Here is a 24,141-nt window from a genome sequence, read left to right as displayed (position 1 = left end):
TCCCAACACACACAAACACACGCAGGCCAACTGTTGGGTGTCAAGCTTTTCTCTTTTTTTGTTGTTGTACATACGATTGTCATGGAAACAACATCTTTTCAATGATGCTGAAGTAAATAACCCATTAAGGGAATAACACGACTCTCTGATAACATAAGTAATCGAATTTGTGTCATAAGGCATGTAGGCTCTTCTTAAACTTGCGGAAAAAAGTGGTCCTTTTTTGAGTTAATTTACTGATTAACTTGTCTCTGAACACCTTGCCAGTAAATCCTATTTGATAACTTAAGAACAGAAGAGTCATGAAAATCAAACTGAAGGTTCTTCTCCTGTTGCATCAACAGGATCCATACTGACAACTATCTTTCCTCTTGCATGACCACCCTCTAATTTTGCATAGGCATCTTTTGTCTTTGAAAATGGGAACACTTCTTGAACTATGGGCTTAATCTTGGGCATGTGAAATGAAAACAAAAAAAAATGAATTAGTCAACTTTATGTTCTGTTCCTCCCACCCAATAGTGCAATGTTGTAAAATTAAATCAATATCCATGCACCAGTGAATATTTATTCAAATTTTAGCAGGTACTGATATGAGCTGGTTGCAAATAAAACAACTAACTCACCACAATCCCTGATGAAATGAGAATAGCCAAAGTGGCACAATGGTGAACTCATTAAATATACAGTGATTATACTAAAAGACAATAATCCTGTGATTCCAAGAAACAGAAGTGAACCTCTAGGGACTAACAAGGGTTTGGGTAGCCAGTGGGTTAGTATTCTGAACTATGAAATTGAAAAAGTGAGTTAACATTATTTAACAATCCACTGCCTTTAAGAGGATGCATGCTCTCCCCAGTACCTTATGGCTCCTATTTGCTCATTAAATCCTTACATTTCTCATCCCTATGCTGTGCATATCCACAAGTAAATGGTTTTGACCTAATTAGAAGTGAGTTAAGCAAGATTACAACCCCAGGGTTTTTTTGTGTAACTCGTATTATTAACAGATACCCTTTTCAAGCCTTCATCTGAAATCCTATGTGATCAAATGAAAATAACTAACGAGTTTCCATGAATGTAGAATTAAATATGAATGACATACCATCCCAGACAAACAAAGAGAGCGGATGTGATCAAGCGCAGGACCATTTGGACTAAAGAAACCCCAAGAAACTAAATTTCCACTGCATAGTGCCTGCAATGAAAAAAAAAACTCTATTAAAAAAGATCTGATGAACACTTAAGCAGAACACCATTTCCCTTCAGTTTCATGTTCCAAATAATCAGATCACCCTGTAATAGCTTTAAGCTAACAACACTATTGTCAAAATAAAAATAAATTGATGACTAAAACTTTAATTCCAATCACATACTTTAGACCAAAATTGCTGTAAAATTTGTACCAGTTGAACACTTGTCAGAAGTGATTGACAGGTAACTTCATCCTATAATATCCATACATCATCCAGCAAACAGATAACAAGAATACTCAAACATATTACATGATCTTGATCTAACACCAAATTCTCCTGACTAATTCACAAGGAAATGTGTAGCAGCTAGAGGGGAGAATTGACAATCAGTTCTTAGGAGTTGAGGGTTAAATTTTTCCCTACTAGCAAATCATTAACAATTTTACCTCTGGAATGGCAGTTGATGCCAAATTTTGTCCAGCTGACAGGAGTCCTAGACCAGCACCTAGCTTATCAGTATTGTTCAGAACAGGTGGGGCCAATGTCACAAAAATTGACCCTTTCCATTTTGATAACAGTCTGGCATACTGCCTGCCCAGATCTCCTCCAAAAGGATCAAGAACTACATCAAAGCTGACAACAAAATGAGGAAATTCACATGTAAAAGATGAATAACCATGGACTATTATGAACTGCACTTAGAATGGAACACTTTATGTTCAACAAATTCTGTAAATAGCTTAAAGTCACGAGTAACTAAGCCTTAAGAGAGACCACTACATAAGAGATGTTGCTGAAAGGAGTATTGTAAGTGAATAGACTACAAGAACACTTCTGATAATCATATAGGAGTAAAAATTTGTTTATCTTTAGGCTTATACTCTGATTCTAAAATGGAAACTGACATAAATATCAAGAGAATGACGATGCATCTTATTAAAACAAACAAGCAGAAATTTGAGATCACTTCACTCTGTTATGGAATGTTTTGTAACTTCAGTTAATGTGTTTCACTGGCTAAATGAACACTTTCAATAAATGTTTGTTTCAGTGAGTTCAATAGACATGTGTTGATCCTCAAACTCCTGGTCTTTGTAAACAATAAGTACCCATGAGCATGTAGCAATTATGTCATCTATGTTTACCCCAAAGGTGAGGTAGCTAAATTCAATGTCCCAAATTTCACTAGTCCACCATCTTATGGAATCTCACTCTATCAATTCTGCATTGTGCTACATTCTTTTACATTCTACTATTTCAAACCCAATAAAAATTCATGTCCATATCACTCTTTTCATAAATTAGAGGAAAAAAAAAAAAGAAAAATATCTTGAGCAACACAATGCACACATCAAGCTCTTACCTCCCTGCTGTTTTCAGTTCATCTTCCAAGTTAGATGCAGTATAATCAACTACATGATCTGCTCCAAGACCAGCCACGAGTTCAACAGCATCACTGGAACAAGTACTAACAACATATGCTCCCCAGGCCTTTAACAGCTACGAGAAAGGAAGAAAGTAAAGCCCTCTTGAGTGTGTACATGTTCTGCAACTGTCCTCTGAGCATTGTTAACATAACATTTGACAAGATTCAGTACAACCCAGTACTACCTGAATGGCAAAGCTTCCTATTCCACCTGACCCACCAAGGACAAGAACACTGTGGAAAAAAGGAAAAAAATGACATTATTTTCCCCTATCTAAGAAAAAATACAAGAAACTTACACCAAATTTCTGTGTAATCCTCCATGTCTAAACACACCATTCCACTTTCCCTAAGAGAAGTGTATTGACAGTACATATCTATATTTTATGGGATTATTTATTAACAAAAAGCACACAGCAATGTACCCCTAAAACATTTTGAAAACTTTTAAAGGTCACTCAGTCATAGAGTATTACTTTTCAGGGCGATACCTCTGACACAACTACGTCGTATAGTTTGCTGTCTTGGGCAATGTAAAAACATGAGGTTACTATCTAACTTGTCTAGCCCATCTAAGATGCTTTACAATTTTTTTATGAAACAAATTTCATTTGAAGAGCACATGAAAATCAAGTAAAGAGATGACTCTTGCCTGTGGGAGGCAACTAAAGCAATTTCAGAGAAGACTGGATTCAAAACCCCTGCCCAAATACTAGCTTGATGTTACTACTGCCTGAGCTACAATGCACAGGGCTTAAAGTGAACCAAATTTGCCAAACAATTTTTTTAAAGCTTCTTTTCTGCAATTGCTTAAATTGCAGTCCACCTGCAAAGATCATATCTCTGCTTATGATGATTTACTTGCCGTTTCTTGTGGCACTCATTTGGTTTAAGGCCTGCTCTACTAATCAGAGCTGTCCACACTGTGCACGCTACATATGGAAGAGATGCTGCTTCTTGGTGGGTCCATATTGAGGGTTTTATCGAGATCTACTGTTCAGTATTCCAGGACAGAAAAAAAATGTCTTTAGTACCAACAGCAACAAATTGATCTACACTTTATCAGTGTTTTCGATACTAAACTAAATCAAATTACCTCATCTTGGCTGGCAACTACAACCTCGGCATGTGTCCCTCCAGAAATTACACTTGGAGTTCCCCAAACCTTAGAGAACGTGGAGAAGAACAAATAAATAGTTTTAACTTCTGAACAAAATCTGCATCCTTCTAAGATAAAATATAAAATGTTTTGATATATACCAATCAACTTGAAACTTTAACATCCTCTTCTTCTCGTTGGTAATACTTGAGGTGCCTCTAGCAATCATCTCATATCTTAATTTAAACTTTGTAGTAAGTATATTTCAATAAACAACTCAGCTCGAATCTGATTTCAAACCTCTTAAGATAGCATCACAGCCAAAATAAATGGCGTCTTAATAAACATGAGACGTTTGACAGTCTCACCATTAAAACGTCGTGCACTGCTTATTTCATAGTCAACATATTTAAGCAACCTTGCCGCTTCGTAGGTTACGAGAAAAGTTAATTGTGTACAAAATTCTACCTCATCCCCTTTTTCAAATCTTCTGGCTAGCCTTCCTGTTTTCAACACTTCTCCGGAAAAATCTCTCCCTAAAATCAGTGGAAATTCGTCCACCTTTTCGGCCTTACGCCACAAATTCAATAAAGTCTGACCATAACCACTCCTCATTCTGTAGTCTATTGGATTCACAGATGCTGCGCGTACACGAATTAAAACATCTGTTGATTTTTGAAGCTTGGGCAACGGTACATTGCTCAGTTCTAAAACATCGTTGGAACCATATCCGTCAATAGTCCATGCTTCCATTGAATGGGCGATGCAAAGTGAACGAGAAAACGCAAGTAAACAAGTAGGCAGATAATTAAAACATGTCGGATGATTTGTATCAGGGAGACATCGGCGAAGCGGCCGCAAAGCGCAGTTAGATAACATTTTGTTCAGATCAATCAAATTATTGAAGATCTTGGTTCACTTTTTTTCTAACGATGAGTCGGGAAGAAACGTCTGCCACTCTGCAACTGTGGAAAACCAAGGCATTCTCGCAGCGAGCGAATTCCTTACTCGATCGCCTAAGTCGCCTTCTTGTTTTAACCGATCCGGGCGCGGCCTGGGTGCGGCTTGTGTTCTAAAATAACTCTGTCCAGTCCAATATTGATAAATCGCTATCCAGCGGATATGCGTCAAAAAACAAAACGTACGACATTATCCAACGGATAGTGATTTGTTCAGTGGATAGCGTTATCCACCTTTCGAAATCCGCGGCTAGGAGTCCAACATCTTTGCGAAACGGCGGAGAAATAATTCGGGAAAATATCAACTCTATTTTTGTAAAAATAACCTTTGAATATTTGCCAATGATTTGATGAGGAATCTGTCTTCGCCTTATTTCAGAGGTAGTGTCGGTAGACTTAGACGTGCCCTCAGGGATAAAACATAGACATTCTCATGGTCTTGTCTGCACAGCTAGAAATCGTTGGGTAACGATGGGTCACGATTTTATTTCTTTGTTTTTCTCCTTTCCTTTTTTTCATGATTTTGTTTTTCCACTGGGCTCACCAACTTCAACGAAAAGATACCGTTTACTTAATTGATTTATTGACTGACACCGAGATGATAGGCAGGGAGTTGGGGAGGGGAAAACCAATTTCCTTTCCTTTTTTTCCTTTTGATCTATTCTAGGAATCAAAAAATACTTTAATTCATCCGTAATACTTATATTGGCGAGGCATAAATCTGAAATTGATAATGGAGTAATTTTTTTAAAAAATAACAACATACCCATATCACATCAACTGTTTGCGATCTTTAATCACTGCCTAACAGCCATTCACTAAAGTTCACCCTAGTGTTCCCAATGACGTAAGAGGTGTCATCTACACAAGGTAAGCCAATTACAACAAAGTAGATTATGCAACAAACCAATCAGAAAACGGGGTGACCGATGCGAAAGCGCTGCAATGTGGTTATGATACCAACAAAAAGCGCGTGGAAGGTCATCTTCACCTCACGTTAAGTTTCCAAAGCATGATGAGCCAGAGTCGAGATAAAGAGAGTAAGTTTCCAAAGAAACTGAGGTGCTGCGTAGGTGCAAGAGTATAACAGGGCAATTTAGTAAGAGGCTCGAGCGTTAGCTCTTTGTCAAAGCGAACACCACTTTCTGATTGGTTAAAGCAAATACGTTTGCTACGATAATTGGCATATTGAATAACAGAGGGAAATAAATGATACACCAAACCAAACCCTAAAAGCAGGGAGTTGTCATGGACAGTGCACTACCTCTAATAAATACTACTCATAAATACCAAGATTTAAAAACTTCTAGCCATTTAACCTTCTTCACAGGGTCAAGCGTTTGAAACAACTCACAAAACTTAAGTTAACATAAAATTTACCCCTAAAAACCAATAATTCCTCCTTAAACAGTGCCTTACGTTTTAAACATTTTTCGTGCGTACAAAAACTGCCACTTACGGAGCCGAGCCTAAATTCTTATGATTCCGGCAATTCACGAACCCCACTCGTCAACAGTCCGAGTACTAGGTTATACTCTTCGTACATGACAGGCTGCCAGCTCCGACGACTTATCTGTACACACGAACAATTATCTTCCTTTCTTCTGAAGAGTGCAGTACAAACTCATTTAAATTTTATATAACTGCAACGAAGGACCACCAAGCAAACAATGTACAGTGGTAAATTTGTCTTCATTTTAGAGAATAAATTTGTCACTCACATTGACGTTCTGGATGATAACTAAATTTCCTCTAATTCGAGTTATTCCAATGACGCCAGATGAAAAGAAACTTAATCTGCAGCAAAAATACCAACAGCAATACAACAGAAAAGCGGGAAAAAAATCTCTAGGGTCAGTTTGAGCGCTAAATATAATTTCCTCCAGGCTTTTTTTCCTTTAACACTCCCCAACTTGATCTTGTCGCTGGATCTCTCACGCTTTTAAAGGCGCAGACGCGAGAGGGATCTGGGTATTGCTATTGTTTTATGCGTCGATAGGATTAAAACTGGAACTATGACACGCTTCCAAATCATATAATAAACTCTTTTGGGAATCTTATTCTATTTCTACTCAACATTTTTCGTTTCTAATTTCATAACAATTCAGTGAACTCGTTCCTTCCCGGAAGCGATCAATTTCTAATTTCTCCTTGTAAGAAAAACAAAATTTAGGAGAATCTGATAACATATCAACCTCAAGGTTACAATCTCCAAACCAGCAAAATCTGTATGGAGAGTTATATTATGACGTCTAGAGTGAAAGCGTCAATGTGTATACTGCACAATTAGTTGAATAAAAAAACAAATGCTGTTTAAGAAGTTAATCTTCTAGACTGATGATCTTAAAAATATTGCATTTGAATTTAACCTCATATCAAAACTATCAGAATCTACCGCCTTGGAAGGCATTTAACCTCCACCGAGGCATAGTGTTACAGTACACAATTACACTAGCTCGTTTTTGCTTTATTTACAAGCATCTTCTTTGGATGCAATCATAAAAATAGAAATTTAGAATTCGGAATTTTCTCAAACTGAAAACGTTTTCCTAATGCAGAACTACGGTTAAAGAAAACATACGGTCCAGTCTCCTTTTTCATGCAGACATTACTAAAAGGATTCTGTATAATGTGTGTTCAGTCGTAATGTATGTTCAGTCGTAATGTATGTTCTAGGTGAATTCATTTTTAGTCGATAAATATGCCACGTCAAATTTTATTTTGTTGCGGGCACACTAATTTGTCGATAGCATTTCGCTGCGCCTTGCTAGCACTGAGATAGGAAACACGTTGGAAAAGCCTTTTGAAAAAGGTAGGTACAAGAATACGAAAAACTAAACCAGTAAAAAAAGGAAACTTGAAACTTTTTACAAAAGCCACATCTATAAAAGAAGAAACCAACCGAAATATTATAACGAGGAATAAGGTTAGAGCATTGAGAGACAAAAACAAACAAACAAACACACAAACAAAAAGATCTAAAAAAGGAAATTGTAAAAAAGGTATAAATACAAAAAAAGAACAAACAGCGGAAAAAAAAAAAGGAAAAAAAAACAAAATATATAGCATGAGGAAGGCATACAAAAGGCATATAAAAACGCACACACAAAACAAAACGAAAGCAAAACGCGAAATAAGCGACACCACTTACAAGGAATGTACAAATTACAAACGAACAATATGTCAAACCGTTCGCTATCTTTCCATGAAAAGGTTTCACCATGACTTGATTACTTTGGCTGGTACTTTGTAATTATTACCTCAGCTTGCTTCAATTCACGAAATTGTCAAACAAGGCAATAAGCTTCCAATGCACAAATTTCCAGAACAACGCATTTATCGTTGGTTTACGTAAAAGTTTCAGCTTCTATGAACTCTGACTGATGGTGAAATATTGACAGCACTTTCAAGTGATGCAGTCTGCTAATTAAGGGAGTGTTTCAGAAAAGAACATTGTGGGTAATTGTAGGGTTGCACTGTTAGTTACATATCCCGTTCGCACGGAAGAACTCAAAGTGAACTGGGTTCGACAACGGCCGCAGTTCGGGATTAAGCCCTCGCTACTTCCCAGAAGTTTCTTTTCTTGAAGAAACGATAAGCAGACTTAAAAGATCGGAAGAATTCGAGCCTGGATGCGAACGGGATACAATTTATGACTACGCCGCTTAACAAACAAACCTTGCTACATCAGACAACCCCACCTGTTACCATGATTACATGTACGTCACCTTACATTATTGAGACCAGCGGTCAACGTGGGCTAATCATGACGTCACGATTGCGTCATCGGGCTATCTCGATTGCAGCTACAAGTAACCCTCAAACAATGGAACCTATGTGAGCACCAGTGAGCCTTTTGACATTCCAAAGTACAATAGCTTGTGTTCCAACAACACGGATAAAAAGCCTCGGCATGGCAATTCGCACACCATTGTTTCTTCTTAGCCAAGCTGACTGCATCCTGCACTGATTTTTCAGCCTCGTCTTTAGCAATCTGCAGCGTTTTTTGAGTATGCCTGTCTCTTTCCTGTTTGCATTTCTCTACAGCTTTCTTCACTGCCTCCTCTGTGATACGCTCTCGTTCCAGTCTCTCCTTATTCACGGCTCTCTTCACAGCCTGTTGTATGTCACGCTCCCTGTTCTTTTGAGTATCACGCGTGACTTTGTCTATAAGTTCTTTCTTATCTTGTCTCTCTCTTTCGAGCGCCTCCTGTAACATTTTTATAACACTTGACTGATCCCTAGTCATGGAAAGGTCAATAGTTGGGCCGCTACTGCCACAGTTCTCGGATGTTTCCTTCTGTTCACTCACAGACTTGTCACGTAACACTCGTTGGTCTTGTTCTTCCTTCTTTTTTTTCGCTCCTTCGACCAGCTGCTTAGCGCGCTCCCGCTCGCACTTCAAGTCCGCCTGGAGTGACTTCAGTTCCTCTTCTTGCTGCCGAACCTTTTCTTCCAACTGTTTTATCTTTTCTTTGTCTTCCTCATTCAAGACTACATCCGTCTGACATTCCTTGGTCTCGGTTTTTGGCAGAGGGGTAGTTTCCTAAAACAGAGTGATTCCCATCAGTTCAGGGCACTTTAAAACTGTCTAATAATGCCGTAACAAAAGAAATCACAACAGAGAGACATGTAAGAACTTAAATAATAACCCGTAAACTACCTTAGACACGGTTGAACAAGCTAGTTTTGGTTTGCCTCTGATTGGCTCAGAAGGGAGTGAAATGTCTCAACTACGAGGCACAAACGAACGAAATCCTATATTGCTTTTGGTCCTTGACTGAAAAATGGATCATGTCGACCGACCTAAGGAACTCCAACTCTTTCAGCGCTCTCTTTGTGGACAGCTGAGGAAATCACACCGTTGTAAAGCATCGTATACCTTTTTATTAGCGTCCGGGTACAGCAGAGCCAGCTGCCTCTGATATTCTTTCATCTCTTCATTAGCCTGGACCCATCTTTGAGATCGTTTTTTGACTTCCGGCTTACTTGTGATTGGCATCACGTGTTTCCGGCCAACCCAGGCCCTATCGGTTGACACGGAAAAAAGACCTTCAGTTGTGTAAAAAAAAATTATTCATTGTTTTTCAAAATTCTTTTTCCAATTATCTCAATCGAACAAAGCTTGACTGAACTACTGAAGGTTAAAAAACCAACAGAATGAAAAACATAATTTCAACTATTATACACTAATACCTTTGATGTGCAGCCCCAAAGAATCGCACCAGAGCTTTCGTCTCATCATTATTCCAACTCAACAACTGAAAGAAAAATCACATAACTGTTGCCAACATGTTATCACAACAACATAGCATGTCTCTATACAGTTACCTATCACTTTTTGACGATAATCAAAGTATCACAACATTGTCTCTGCGACATTTGATAGGCCTGATTTATGCTGCAGAGCTAAATAGGATTGAAATTTTTCTTCTGATGCACAAAAACAATGAGATCACCTTACCTTAGCAGGCCATGGTGGTTCCCCTGTCATCTTTGCCCACACAAGCTCATGGGGGAAATACTGTAATCGAAAAAAAAAAAAAAAAAAAAAAAGGAAATCCCACTCTGAGTTACTGATCCAAAAACTATTTACAACATCAGAAATGAGTATGTAGTGTGACTATCTGGGTGAAGGAGTCCTGAGATGGACTGTTGTCTGTAGAAGTGACTGACATTTTGACAACCTGAGCAGAAGTCATCATCAGAGTTACATGAAGAGTTGTTTTTAGTTGTTCATTAAACTGATTGAAGAGGAGGTAGGGGAGTCTGTTCTAACAACTAAAATGTGACATAAAGATATTTTGAACAGTCACTCATGTGGAACATAAGTCTGTTGCTGCATTTCTGAAGTTTTAGTATGAGTTTTGACATAATTTTGGCTAGGTTACTTAATCTTTGTTTTTACATACTTGCTCTAGAGGAAAGGTGCATCCCTTTTTAATTTTACTATTTAACTCAAAATTAATGAGAATCTAATCATCAGCTTTAATATTAAATGGAGAAGCCCTAAAAATTATCATCAAACCTTGGATATTACATATTTTCAAATAATACTTACACAAGGTTTGCAGAACCAATTTTTAGTTCGTAAATTTGACATCAAGTAACAGTCTGGGCATCTAACCATCTCTTCAAGCTAAAAATTAAAAAAAAATTTAAAAAACCCAAAATAAATTTAGCATGTGACAACCAAGCTTCCTTGACAAAGGCTACACTAAATTGCTTACATTAGGTACCCACCTCTCCATCGCAGTCTTCCATGATGGCTTCTGCAAGATCTGTGATATCATCATCATCTACAAAACAAAAATTATAACTTTTCATTCAAATTCCAAATGAAGTTTCCAATAAGAAGTGGCCTACTGATTAAGTACTGAAAGAGTTACAGCTCTTGTAAAGCTTGTGCAAATGAAGTTTCCAATAAGAAGTGGCCTACTGATTAAGTACTGAAAGAGTTACAGCTCTTGTAAAGCTTGTGCACCTAAAAAAAAAAATTCCTCTCATAGAGAGAATTTTTACCTTTTATCAGAACTTTCCTGCCAAATATCACAACTGTTCGCTACATACCAACAACACTTCAGCCAAGAAGCACACCTGTATGCTTTAAGATAGGTACCTATTTGTTTTGAGAACTCTGATTTATGTTAACAGTATATTTCTTTATTACCTCCAAAATAAATGATCGCATTGTGAAATATCCATTGGGATTCTTCCCTGAATTCTTTAGGAGACTTAAATGATTTCTTTTCAACCAGCTGCGGAATAAAATGCAACATTGCATCACACCTGTTACACAAAATATATAAAAAGATAAGATCTAAGCATAAACTCATACATCTTTTGAAACCATCTAGCATATATGCAAGAATACTGAGTTCTATTTTACATCTCTTAACCTGTGAAGTGAGATTTACAACTGAAGTTAATTCATCCTTTGGAATACACAAAGCCAGGTAGAGACATGTCTTGCATTTGTTTGACTGTGTATTTTTCATCCATGTTTGAAAGCCAGAGTTCATCAGAGATTTATCAGAAGCCAGCCACCAATTACCTGATTAAAGCAGATGCCACTTAAGAAAAGAGCAGCCTACACTGGTGCTTCCAGAAAACACTATGTATTACAAACCTTTTCTAAATTCTTAAGATCCATTGGTTTGAATATGAAGTCCTCATAATCTGGATGCTCATCTAGAGAAATTGGCTCCATCAATTCCTTGGCCTGCCAAAGACAGTCACTTACTTTATTACCTCTCAATAACATGGAGAGACAATCCTACTGCATATCTAATATACATCTAACTTGAAAGAGGATTGCCAAAAAACATGGTATGACCAATAACTACTGTTGCTTGAGTCAAGAATTTCCTCAAGAGCAACTTCTAATGTTTCAACAGAATCATCAGTGATATAAACTTAATAAAAATGACTTGATAACTTGATGTCTTTCAATAACTTGATAATTTGTTCACAATCTAATAACTTCCTACAGCAACTTTGATTGTGAAGTGGTAATGCAGCTTGCACCATAAAGTACAAGTTGATTGCAGAGTATGAATGTCTTAACAGTCAGTCCTCAGAAGGAAAAGGACAAATTGGTTTCTGCCACAAATATGTAAAAACACTGAACAAACAAGTAACAATGGCTTTGATTTCAATCAAGTTCCTGCATTGTTATTCACCCTCACCAACACAATTACTGTATTTAATCCAGTATTAGTCGATCCCATGCATAAGTCGCCCCCTATTTTTGAGCCTAAAAACTAGATTTTCATAATTTCCAGGTTAATAATTTCTTGGAAAACTTATCTGGTATTTCTTAAAATTTTCTTTCGGCTACCATGCATATGTGAACAAATCACAGCAAATTTCATGTGAAGTTTTAATATTATAGCACATATATGATTGTTTTATCCAATTGAGCAACATGTGTGTATGCTGGCTTTTTGTAAAATGCTTATGAAGTCACATATGATGATTTCAAAAGAACCTCTCTAAGTTTGCAGATGTATTTAGGTAAACAACACAATTTAGCCTTGATTGTCAAGTTTCAGTAAGAAATAAAGGTGATCTTTTTAATCTGAACTTCCCACTTTGCTTTCCTTCACACTTCCCTTTGAATATTTTGCCTTTTGAGATGTAATTACCATTTAGAGTTTCCAAAACCCCTCCCTAGCATAAATATAGACAATATTAAAAAAAACCACAAGAAGTATACTGAGTTACCTTTTCTTTCATTCTCTCCAGAGTAAATTTCAGCAATTTAGCAAGCTGGTCTGGTGTCTTGTTTGCCATCAAGGCAGAGAGCTTCTGGGGCTGTGGTCACAGGAACAGCAAAGATAACAATAAAAATAAGATCAACCAAAGTTAATATTTCTATTACCTTCTTTACAACTTCATAGGGTAGCTCTTGCAGAAGCTTAAATGTTTAAATGAAAGTGGGTGCTTTATCAGCCTTTATCACTTCCACTTGTGAAAAAATTGTCCAGACAGACATCAACTAACTTGAAGTTTAAAAATAAACCTGATATCATCCCATTCAACTCAAACAATATGAATTATGTGTGAAAACTTCTCCCTTATTTTGAGGACGACAGGTGAAAGAAATTTTCAAACCCGTAGAGCAATCCTTTTTCAATTCAATTTTCAATAATTATCAGCCATTTCAACCCAGTAAGATGAGATAACAGTACTCTAGGAGTCAATTTACCAGCTACTGCCTGGAAAGAAAAACACTGTGTACCACACTGTAGCTCACAGCTGCAGGAGTATATCAGTTGCAGAAAGTGACCAGGAGTATTATTAATCCTCTAGAGTAAGATGCCAGTTTATTGCAGATAAGCCCCTTGCATTTCATCAAGTTACCCTGAGTGGAGACACCCACTGTGGAAGAGAATTGTTGTGCCTAAGAACACAACACTATGACCCCACAGAGCTGGAGCCCAGACCATTCCATCCAGAGGCCACTAGAGTAGCCCCTGTCACTCTGTCTCCAGCCTGTACACAGAACAAAGAAATTACTGATTACCTGGCAGGATGGGCATTTCCATTTGCTATTTGCAACTGTACCAGAATGAGCACACTTCCTGTGAAACACACGAGGACAGTATTCACATGCAATCACTTCTCCTGCTTTGTGACATTCCCAGCAATACCAGTCATGAGTGTTGGAACTTAATTTTTTCTTTTGCTTCTCTATTTCATCCTGATGACAAAGAAATAAATAAAAAAGGCAATTCTTTACAGGCTTTGGTTTAAGTTTTGAAGAAAATGGTTAGTTGTGTAAAGCAGGTGATATTTGGTGGCAAGCTGTGATAAAGTCAACCACTAACATATTGCTGTTGAACCTTGAGTTTATAACAAAAGACATTAATGAAACTTTTTATAGAAGCCAGCTACAGCTGCTGAATGTCAGATCTTATACACAGATCTGATATGAAATTCAGAGCACAACTGCTGAATTACCTTCAACCCTGTCAGTAAAAAAGTCTATGTACAATGATTTTTATTAGTCTAAAGTACTCAGCTAACAATCATACAGCAGAAAACTTACAAAGGCAAAAAAAAAAAACAAACAAACAAACAAACAAAATTAAAACTGAAATTAAGAGCACTTAGAATTCTAAAGTATTTTTCTGGTAACTGAACTGGATTGTTTAATATGATTCAGGGCTAGAGAGACTGTGATGGAGATGAAGCTAATGTGACAAAGGGGTTGGTGTAGTGCTAGTCTAGACACCACTTTGGTGACAAGATGTTTGTATGTTTTGAATTAAAAGTGCCCGATATTGTCTGGTTTACTTCCGTTGCGAGAAAAAAAATTTGCATATAATGTCTGTTGACATTGACCACTTCCATCTTTATGACAGACATTCAGCCTATCTGATTGCTGTTTCTTCTTTTAATGCGAGCACAGAATTTCATGTAGTTGTGCTTCAACTATCAAACAAGGCCAAAAAGTGAATTTTTTTTTCAATTTTCCACCCAGAGGTTAAGAAAGATTTTCATCCCCTGTAACATGGTCTCACTGACCATGCAGGCAGTTCTGGTCCATTAGTATTGTCCTTTAGTGGAGGTTAAGATTATCAAAGACAAGGCTCCAGCAGTGTAACCATGATTTAATTCAGCAAACCTTACAAGGTGAAACAAGAATTTGCATACATTGCTAGCACATGACACCACACCACTAAAAACGTTCCCAGCATGCCCAATTGGCACTGAAAATGCAGCATGTGACAGAACACAGGCTCTCCAAACAATCAGCACTATAATAAAATATAAATGATACTACCTCAAAACAGGTTGATTATAAGCATGAAGTCCATTCTATCAGCTGCTTGCTATGTTCTCATTATGTCATAACTACAAACAATAGCTTACTTGAATATGCATGTAAAGTGATGTCACAAAATTTTTTTAATTTGCTTTTTGCAAGATTGGGACTAGAAATGTCAAGACCTAGGTTAGCTTTATCCACCTCTGCCTTTTGTTTCAGCAGATAAAACACCTCTCATCCTTTATAATTCTTGCAACTGCACTAAACATCCTCCAGTTATCATTGTTAATTATTTAGAACTCTCCACAAATGAACCAACAAGTCTTGTTTTGTGACCCCTCAGGGAATCTGTCTGAAACTCTAATCTAAACTACTTCATCCTGTCTACCAAAGGTAGAATTAAGTGCCTCGAGAGAATCTACCATGTCACAGACCATAGGACTGACACTTTGCTCTCTTGGCTAAGACTGAACTCCTAACCATGTAGTTATGATAGCGGACTTGACAATTTTTTATTTTGACCACAAACTGGTTTTTAAAAGAATTCTGCTACATTGACTTCAAACCATAGTGATGATATCTAACTTTTTGGATGTCATACATAAGATATGCAAATGACCTATAACAAAAGGTTTTCGTAATTTGAATGGAGGTTTGATGCATGAAAGTGGCTTGCACTACAGTAATAAACTATAAGGCTATTAACAAAAATGACTTGTTTCATTGCTTTAAGCTTGTTTTAAATACAAATAAAACTTTTTCTTAACCTAAGGATTGAGATTACTATCAAGAACGAACAATATCGCTTCAACAAAGCAATCGATTGTTTCTTCGTAAGATTAAGCTTTTCAAAGCATCGACACCTACAAAAGTCAGAATCAATGGCTCAAATATTCTCTCGTTATGCTAAAAGCACCATTTTATCATAAAATTGAAATTACAACCGTCAAACTAGGGAGTATTTCTACAAATTCTGTATTACGAATGCATTTTGGATCGAAAATCGTTCACGCGAAAAAGCTGAAAAAAGTATTAAATAATTAAGAGCTGAAGGGAAAGTAAATTATACCAACACGGATAAAAAAGATGCAAATGAAGTCAGAAGCCGGAACCAATGAACAGATTAAGTCTGAGAGACTAAAAGGAATGAGAAGAACACGAACCGGCTGAGTTAGTGCAAAAACCCGAGAAGGGGTAATGACTAGAGCGTTGCACGAGTGAGAAAGTTGCCATGTTTAGAAACGACCCAAGCGTTCCTTTAGTTAAGCTAAATGACGTGGAGTTAGCAACGCAACAAGTCAAACACTTGTTAATTCAGGGCAACAGCATTTAAGTGACCGCATAATAAATATTCATAGACAAGCTTCTTTAACGTGGAATACAACAATGAGACACAAGCGCTGCTAATCTGCATGATAAGGACCATCCGAAAAAGCAGAAATACACCGGCTTGGTCGCACGACACACAACTCGCTATGTTTTAGCTCCGGAGGAAATGATTAAATCCCCCAACAGAATGATACTCTATATTCGAAAGAGTTCCATTAATAAAATTTTTTTGTATTTTTTCGTGTCATGAATATTCTTGTTTTGTTAAAATATCAATTTGCATGTTCGGGTCAGCATGATGGAAAACCATCGAAGTGTAACTGCCTAAACATAAATGCTTCAGACGCACAAGAATAGTTACAAACATGACCTAAACGATCACAAACGTCGTCTTCACTCTCTCAACGGTAAAACCAGTTAGAGATGGGACCAGTCATCGAAACGCCCCCGCTCTTATAAGCCTTTAATACATAAACAATTGGAAGTAGTAAAACGAATCCCGAATACCACTTCCTGCGCGATGAATGTGCGCGTGTTCTAAGACATGAAACCATAGGTACTCACCTCGTCTTCGCCATCTTTCCGAAGAATCCTGTAAGCAGTTTGAGGGATTCCTTTAGTACTCCCATGGCTAGAAAATGTAGTCACCTGAAGAATCAAACCATCTTTAACCGCGAACTTTAACTGCTTCTGTATCTCCGTTTTACTCCAATCGAATTCTTGAAGGACCGATCGAACAATCCTGCCTTCATTCGGACACTGTTTCTGAGCGGATATCTTAACGATGGCCTCCTTCAACGCTATAACAAAGAACGGATCAGAGTGTCTTCTGACAGAAAACTTTGCCATCACAAACACACACGCACACTCTGTTTCCCCAATGTGTCATGAGAACAGGAGGGATTATGAATAATTCGCGGGCCCTTCTCGCGTCAACGCATGCTTTCGAATGTTTCACGGAACGCGACCGAGTCCACGAACTCCTTCCGATGACGTAACGGAAGAGGGCCGGAAAGGAATAAATGCTAAAAGGAGGAACATATCACGCAACTCAACAATAATGATATTGGACGACTCGCCATTTGCGTTTAAATTTTTCTCAATTCAAGAACCCCCCCCCCAAAATCGATATCATGTCAAGAAATACAACTGCAAAATAACTATCACTTGATATGATATGAGATATATTCTATTTAGTCTCTCTGAAAATCGTGAATGGGACGAGATGGAGATCATAGTTATGGCGACCTTGGTTACTCATGGACTTAACCATTCTCGATTAATAATGACTCTTCCATTTCCTGCTTTATCTTACATCACTTCAAACCACACTGGTCAAGTGTCAACGAGAACCCAAGCTCCGTAATATCCTGGGTCACGTTGACGAAAAGTTACTTGAAAGCATAAGCTTTACTGAAGGCTAAAACAATATCCAAAGGTTCTTCCGTTACCACTCGCATATTGACATCTTCGAACTCTTGTAGATAAGTATATAACGTACTTTAACGAAGAAACTATGCGACTGAAAAGGGGAAAGCAAGGGTGGAAAGAGGTGTAGATGAAAACTTCATGAGTAATTGGGCGAGCAAAGAAAGTGGTTGGGTTGGTGTAAGTAAGATTCAACAGATTCATTGGACTCTACTTAATTCAATCACCATTACTCAAAATCATTCACGTAAGGTCAGGGAAATTAGAAATAATAGCCTCAATTGCCATATTTTTCATTCAAATTGATTTTCTTTCCTTACATCTCACGTTTACTGTATGGAATGAGGACTGTTACTATTCTCAGGTAGTTTGTCTCTTTTTCAGAAAAAAAAGGGCCCTCTTGACCATCCTCTCTGGTCAGAAGGGATGCAAGGTTAAAATTAGAAAACATCATTGGAGGAATATCATCCTCAAGTGTTCAGCCACTTGAAAACTTAGTTTACCAGTACCAGATGAAATAGATACAGCTGATTAGCATCAAATATAATACTGTATAAAAAAAACCATCCGGACTGCTTACAGAACAAATTTTATTTCCCTGTTGCTTCCTAACAACTATTTCCTATTTAATGTCAACAGATATTCAGACAGAGATAATGACACAAAAATTCTAGATTGAGAAACAAAACAGATTTACAACTTGAATTAATCAGCCAATCTTATTTACAAACATATTTACACTAGTTAACAGTGAACACCAAAAAGTTAAGAATCACAAGAAATGAAATAACAAAAGTTGAAGTGAAGCTGGTTCCATAGTTTCTTTAGTGACAAGTACTTCGCTTCACATCAGAAAGGATGAGGATATGATCTCTGATCAAAGGATAACATGAACCAATTTTTTTTTAAGACTAGTAATACAATGACAAGAAGAGGCATGGTAAGAAACGATTAGTCTTCTATGGTGATCACTTAAAAATAGTCCTTGTAATTGTCATTAACTATTGCTTATGATTGTCTATACAGCATTTCCTTAAAATCTTGCTCTTGCTTTTGAAATAGCAACTAGATGGAAGTGGACAATGAGTGTTCTGCTGAGCCAGCTCAGGAACAATTGTTTACGAAACATCTGCAAAGAGAAACAAGACATGTATCAAAATATAAATAGGAGATATGGCAAGAAGTAGCATCAAATGAACATGCAATATTGACAATGTTTTTGACTAACAGCCATGATACTGCTTGTGTGCACTGACGTATTCACAAAGGGCATCAGGCTTGGCATGTAATTCATGGAAATTCCATTCAAGTTCTGCACAAGTTTCATGTGTCCCTTGAGAAGACCAGTAAAATTGAGGGCCGTAGTGAAAACTGTTTTCTTGTCATTCCTTAGACATGTGAATATATCTAATTCACATGGTGGAATAAAACAATGGAGTTTATGTTCCCAGGCATGAATTTGTTTTGGGGCCCAATTCACAATCATTTAAACCCAAGCAGGCAGGGTTACATTGACTCTGAGAATGGCCCAAAAAAATAATTAAGCCCAAGAACAACCTGTATTACTACTTTCTATTATTACTTTGGAGGGCATTGGAAAAAAAATGAACTAAACAAAACCGACTGAACAATCATGCAAAAAAATTGAGCAAAAATTTAAAACATCCATTTTAGCCTGCAAAATGTGCCAAAATACTGGACATAGTGGTTATAATGAGAGTTGAACTCTTCTTGTTCAACAAGTTTTTAGGATAACACAGAGATAATCAGTATCTAGGATTTCATGTTTGGTTAAGAGAAAAGGTCTTTCAAAGTAACTTCACTTCAGTGTGTTACTTGTAAGCATTCCATTGCTAATTAGAACCATCACAAATAAGAGGGGTGTTGCTCATCATTGGCTTCCCGTGACCTTCACCGGTCTAGAAAAAAGCGATCAATTGCATTTTTCATTAGCTGGAGCAAAGTATTACGAAGGGGACCTGCTTTAGGGTAAAGAAGATTAGAGATTAAAAAGAAGACATCTTTGACAACATCTTGGTAGCAGCTAACCAGACCAAAATCTCAACTGCCTGTCTTTCTTTAAAAACGTCTCCATCACATGCCATTAAAAAAATTGAATTTTATAAAGGCATGAAAGTAAGGAACTGAGAATGAAACAAATGGTGAGACAGAAAAAGATATGCACTTTTGTAGACTTTTGCCAAAAAAAATTTGAATTTTGCAATCCTTACATGTTGGTGCGGTCTCTTGAAATCTTCTCTGCACCTGATCATAATTAAACTTGACAAATGCATCATATTGTTCTAAAAAAGAAAAGAGAAATCAAATATAAATAAGAAAATAAGTCACAGTTGAATAATTCTTCCATGAATACATGTAGTTTGGCTAGACAATTCACCAATGCTATCAGGTGCTACTCTTCCTTTCATGATTTTAGCATGTAAATCAATCCTGTTGACTACAGTTAAATCTGGTGTCTGGTGTCAGATGACAGAAAGAGATGAACAAACCAAAAATCATAATGTTTGGTCAACAGAGCATTACAGGATAGCATTCCCTAAACTAGAAATAAACACCTCAACAAGGGAGAGAACTTTCCAGTATGCTACTCAAAATGATATTCAGTCACTAACCTGCCAGTTTTTCTCTCAAAACTTTATCATATTCCTCTGTAACTTGTGCTTCTCTTTCTTTTAGCATTCTTTCACAGATGAGCGTTACTTGTTTAAGAGTGAAAAGAGGTTGTTCTTTCCGTGGGGGAGAAGATCCAGGTGAATATGAAGAGAAAGAACTCATTTCAGGAGAACTTGGACACGGCACTCTGAGATGCTTTCGCCTCTGGAGTCTTCTCCATTCCTGATTAATGCTCGCTGAAACTTGATCTAAACATTGAAGGAAACCAATAAATGTTACATCAATAACAATCCCTGTGTGGAAAAAATTGGCAAACTTATTTGAAGTTAAAAAAAAAAAATTCTTCTAAAGAGCCACAAATCATGGAAGGGTGTTTTAATAAGAGATATAGAACATCTCTCAATCAGATCCTTTTTGTTGATTACTGCAACCAACATCAAGCAAAGCTCTATAAAGCACTGTTTTTAAAATGGTTTTTGTTCTGTGACTGTGAATAACTCTCCCTGAAGAAAAGTAATGACCCTTAAAATCTTACCAAGATAAGAAACCAAATTACACAGAATTATCACACCCAAGTCAGTATTTAAAGTAACACTGTAATTCAGCTATATCTTGAATGTCACCACAGAAATACTCATCTTCAAATTCAAGGATGTTTAAAAAAAAAGGAAAAAAAAACAATCTTTGCAAAACTTAATTGGACCAAACAATCTAAGAGAGTTAAAATTTTAAAATTGAGTGGGGCTATGACTAGCAATGGAATGAAGAAAGCTAACAGGGCTGATACTGCCTTCTTAAACACTTCCCTTGCATCTTAAAATGTTCTGTCCTGGGCTAAAAACCGGTTAAAATATCACATTATCCAAATGTGTTACAGAATAGGCTATAAATAAGTAAAAGTTCATTTTCTCAATTTTTCTTACAGCCGATGAAACTAAAAACTCAAAGGGATTAGTAATATTTTCAGTTTGGAAACATGATGAAGTCACATGCCAACCTGCACTTCAAAGGAGATGTCATAATCCTACCAGATGAGGGTTTAATAAAAATGACAAAACATCATAAGCAAGGTGAAGCCTGTACTATATACAGCATGGCACCAAAAGTTTCTGCTTAAAAGTATAGAAACCTATTACAGCTACAAAACTCAAACCATGTGTTTCAAACATTCAGCTCAATTCAAATCAAATTTATAATTAATTTTCAGATTTTAAAAGGGAACATATTTTGAGAATGACCACAATCCATCAATATCTATTCATGAAATCAAATCAGAACCACAGGTCTTGTCTAAATATTTAACTATATGCATGGACACAATATATCTTTCATGAAAAACAGCTACATATCGTGGACCATCATAATCATTCATTCTACAAAGATTTCTATGGGAGCAGTTTACCATATCAAACATTTAGTTATGAAAGGATGAATTTAAACATGCTGTTTTAAAACCAAGAACAATAAGCTCTTCCTATCATAGAAACAGACGATCGTTTTCTTTCATATCTTCAAAGAAATTTCTGGTTCATTTGCATTTCAATATGTATACAAGTAAGAAACGAACAGATGAAAGTAGAGGCCTTTTCGCACCATCATACCACATGTTATCATTTGAGTGTAACAATGAATTTATCCAGTTAAATAGAAAGAAAAAAATCAACGGCAAAACACGAATTGACACCCGCTCCGCTATCAAATAAGGCAATCTTTCTTCTAACTTCGTCCCAATGCAGTGGGCAGACGACATTTGTGAAATTCCATTCAAGTTTGCAACAATTTCGCAAGAATTCTCGAAGTAAACTCGCCCACAAAAACAATTATCCTGAGTTCAATATAACCAGAGCCATAAGAGAACGCCGCAAATATAAACGAATCACATTTTTAACACCAAAGCCTTGAAAGAAATGTGCAACCTCATGAGCTTATCTCGATCTCGTTTGGCGTCATCACACAAGCACAATCGATTTCAGTACCATCTACCTTTGAACTTACATAAATTTTGAAAAATGTTCCTAAGAAATAAACTTGGGAATCAATAAACGTATTCAGTTGTCTCTCTAGTCCTACAAAACAGTAACTTAAACAATGCCGACAGTAATTCTTGTGAAAAGGTAAAAGAAAGTTCAAAATGTATAAGAACACGCAAGAAACAAAGAATACCTTACAGAGACGACGTTCGCCCAACAACGATCACCTCGATTTTGACTTAAATTTCAAAAGAAATGAACATTTAAATGTTACCCCATTGAAGCTGATGCACTGAGAAAAGTTTTCGCCTTTACAACTTAAAATGGTCTCACTTAAGGATTGTGTCACACTGAAACTCAACGAACCCTATACGTCGCAAAGAAAAGCTCAGCTGTAAAACCAACTATGATATAGCAAAATTAAGCATTACCTTGTGATAATCTTGGAGCAGCGCCACGAAAATGGGATTCCGCTGAGACTGACGGAGGAGGGGTTGATGGTTTAAGCGGAATGCATCTTCTTCTTTTCGGTGAGGGTTGATGTTGAGGCGTAAGAAGAGGGTCAAACTCGTAAGACCTCTTAAGGGTAGCACAAGCCATTGCGTTTTAACTTGCTCCTTCTCGATAAAATTACAAAAAAAGCCGAGCCTAGGGCAGATTGATAATTTAAGACTTGACACAGGACCCGAGAAATGTTTTACAAGGACGATGCACTCAAGATGGTACGGATTTTAACACAAGAATCTCTAAGGAAGAACGTATAGCTCAAGATGGCGGCGATGGTAACTAATTTGGTTGTTTTGAATCGTAGATAATCAACCAATCAGCTTGAAGCAAGCCAAAAGCTTAATTTAGCCTCGAGTCCACGGTGCCAAGTTCATCGTGCCAGGGGGAGATGTTTCAACTTTTGTTACGTAAAATAATTATATCCCAGAATCCTTTACAGGTATTGGATTATAAAATCCACACGAACCCCTGAACGTTTCGTAACCCTATCTGCTAGAGAAGAGCTGCTTAAACACTTGTCCACTATATTAGGACTCAGGCTTTTCCAGACGTCTTTCTTATCAGTCACTCAGTTGATAAAAATAGCGAAACGATATTGGACAGCTGGCATCTTGAGCGTGAGCCATCTGTTCATGGCCGTGAGAGTGGGACTTATTTCATGAACTGTTAGCACTAATCGTTCAGTTTTTAACAACTGAAAATGCGCACGTGGCCTTTACCTCATTTTTAAATTAAGACCTTCACGAGATCTCTTTTACACCCCACAAGATTTGTAGTACATGCGCCAGATTTTATGAAGTTGTAATCGTCCAAGGTAACGAGAGGAAAACGATTAACACCTCTATCCGCTGCTCCCGCTAGTGTTCAAGAAATATCTTTACAAAAGAGGCTACGGTATGTTCTAATGAAAGCCAGAAATAGCAATGGACCTTGTCACACGTGTGGCACGCTTTGAAAATGCTTTTGTGTTGTAATCAGCTACTCTCTTAATATTACATTGACCAGATGTTTCTAAGGCGGTTGGTATGTCAGCTAATATGTTCGCGGCTGAGAGACTGTCCAAATATATTAAAATTTGGCCGAGAAGAAATCATTGAAATAGCGGGGATTTTTTTTAACAGCACAAGTGACCCTAGGTACTATTAATAGTTTTGTTGTTTGTATATGCTGTGTCTTTCATTTTCTCGATCTTCAACCGAAGAATCTTTACCAGTCTCAAACAACCGCACTCAGAATGAATGCAACATGATATTTTTTTGATTAAGTAAAAATTAAAAGACAAATACAAAACAGAACAAAAAGTAAAACAACAAC

At 37.1% G+C, this 24,141-nt stretch overlaps 3 protein-coding genes across 3 annotated transcripts; all 3 read right to left on the bottom strand.

Annotated features, from left to right (window-relative positions):
* Positions 1-31: 31 nt before the first annotated feature.
* LOC113666658 (NAD(P)H oxidoreductase RTN4IP1, mitochondrial) lies at positions 32-4,795 on the bottom strand. The gene is made up of 8 exons (XM_027182454.2): positions 4,193-4,795; positions 3,722-3,790; positions 3,491-3,615; positions 2,811-2,859; positions 2,563-2,699; positions 1,646-1,832; positions 1,109-1,201; positions 32-450 (listed from the first exon to the last, which is right to left on the bottom strand). Exons 1-8 carry the CDS (start codon positions 4,601-4,603, stop codon positions 310-312), a joined length of 1,212 nt encoding a protein of 403 aa, XP_027038255.2. The 5' UTR covers positions 4,604-4,795; the 3' UTR covers positions 32-309.
* Positions 4,796-5,454: 659 nt separating this feature from the next.
* Positions 5,455-18,246, bottom strand: LOC113666767 (zinc finger MYND domain-containing protein 11). Its single transcript, XM_027182560.2, has 11 exons — positions 16,853-18,246; positions 13,712-13,888; positions 12,910-12,999; positions 11,813-11,905; positions 11,354-11,441; positions 10,927-10,982; positions 10,745-10,822; positions 10,148-10,207; positions 9,880-9,944; positions 9,566-9,710; positions 5,455-9,229 (listed from the first exon to the last, which is right to left on the bottom strand). The coding sequence occupies exons 1-11, from the start codon at positions 17,135-17,137 to the stop codon at positions 8,456-8,458; spliced, it is 1,911 nt and encodes a 636-aa protein (XP_027038361.2). The 5' UTR covers positions 17,138-18,246; the 3' UTR covers positions 5,455-8,455.
* Positions 18,247-18,289: 43 nt separating this feature from the next.
* LOC113666778 (akirin-2) lies at positions 18,290-23,788 on the bottom strand. Its single transcript, XM_027182570.2, has 4 exons — positions 22,752-23,788; positions 20,350-20,598; positions 19,948-20,019; positions 18,290-18,845 (listed from the first exon to the last, which is right to left on the bottom strand). The coding sequence occupies exons 1-4, from the start codon at positions 22,918-22,920 to the stop codon at positions 18,835-18,837; spliced, it is 501 nt and encodes a 166-aa protein (XP_027038371.1). The 5' UTR covers positions 22,921-23,788; the 3' UTR covers positions 18,290-18,834.
* Positions 23,789-24,141: the final 353 nt, after the last annotated feature.

This window comes from Pocillopora damicornis, chromosome 8 (assembly GCF_964200805.1).
Source record: "Pocillopora damicornis chromosome 8, jaPocDami1.2, whole genome shotgun sequence".
Lineage (NCBI taxonomy): Eukaryota > Metazoa > Cnidaria > Anthozoa > Scleractinia > Pocilloporidae > Pocillopora > Pocillopora damicornis.
The sequence above is the reverse complement of the archived record's forward strand: the minus strand, read 5'-3'. Positions and strand labels throughout refer to the sequence as shown.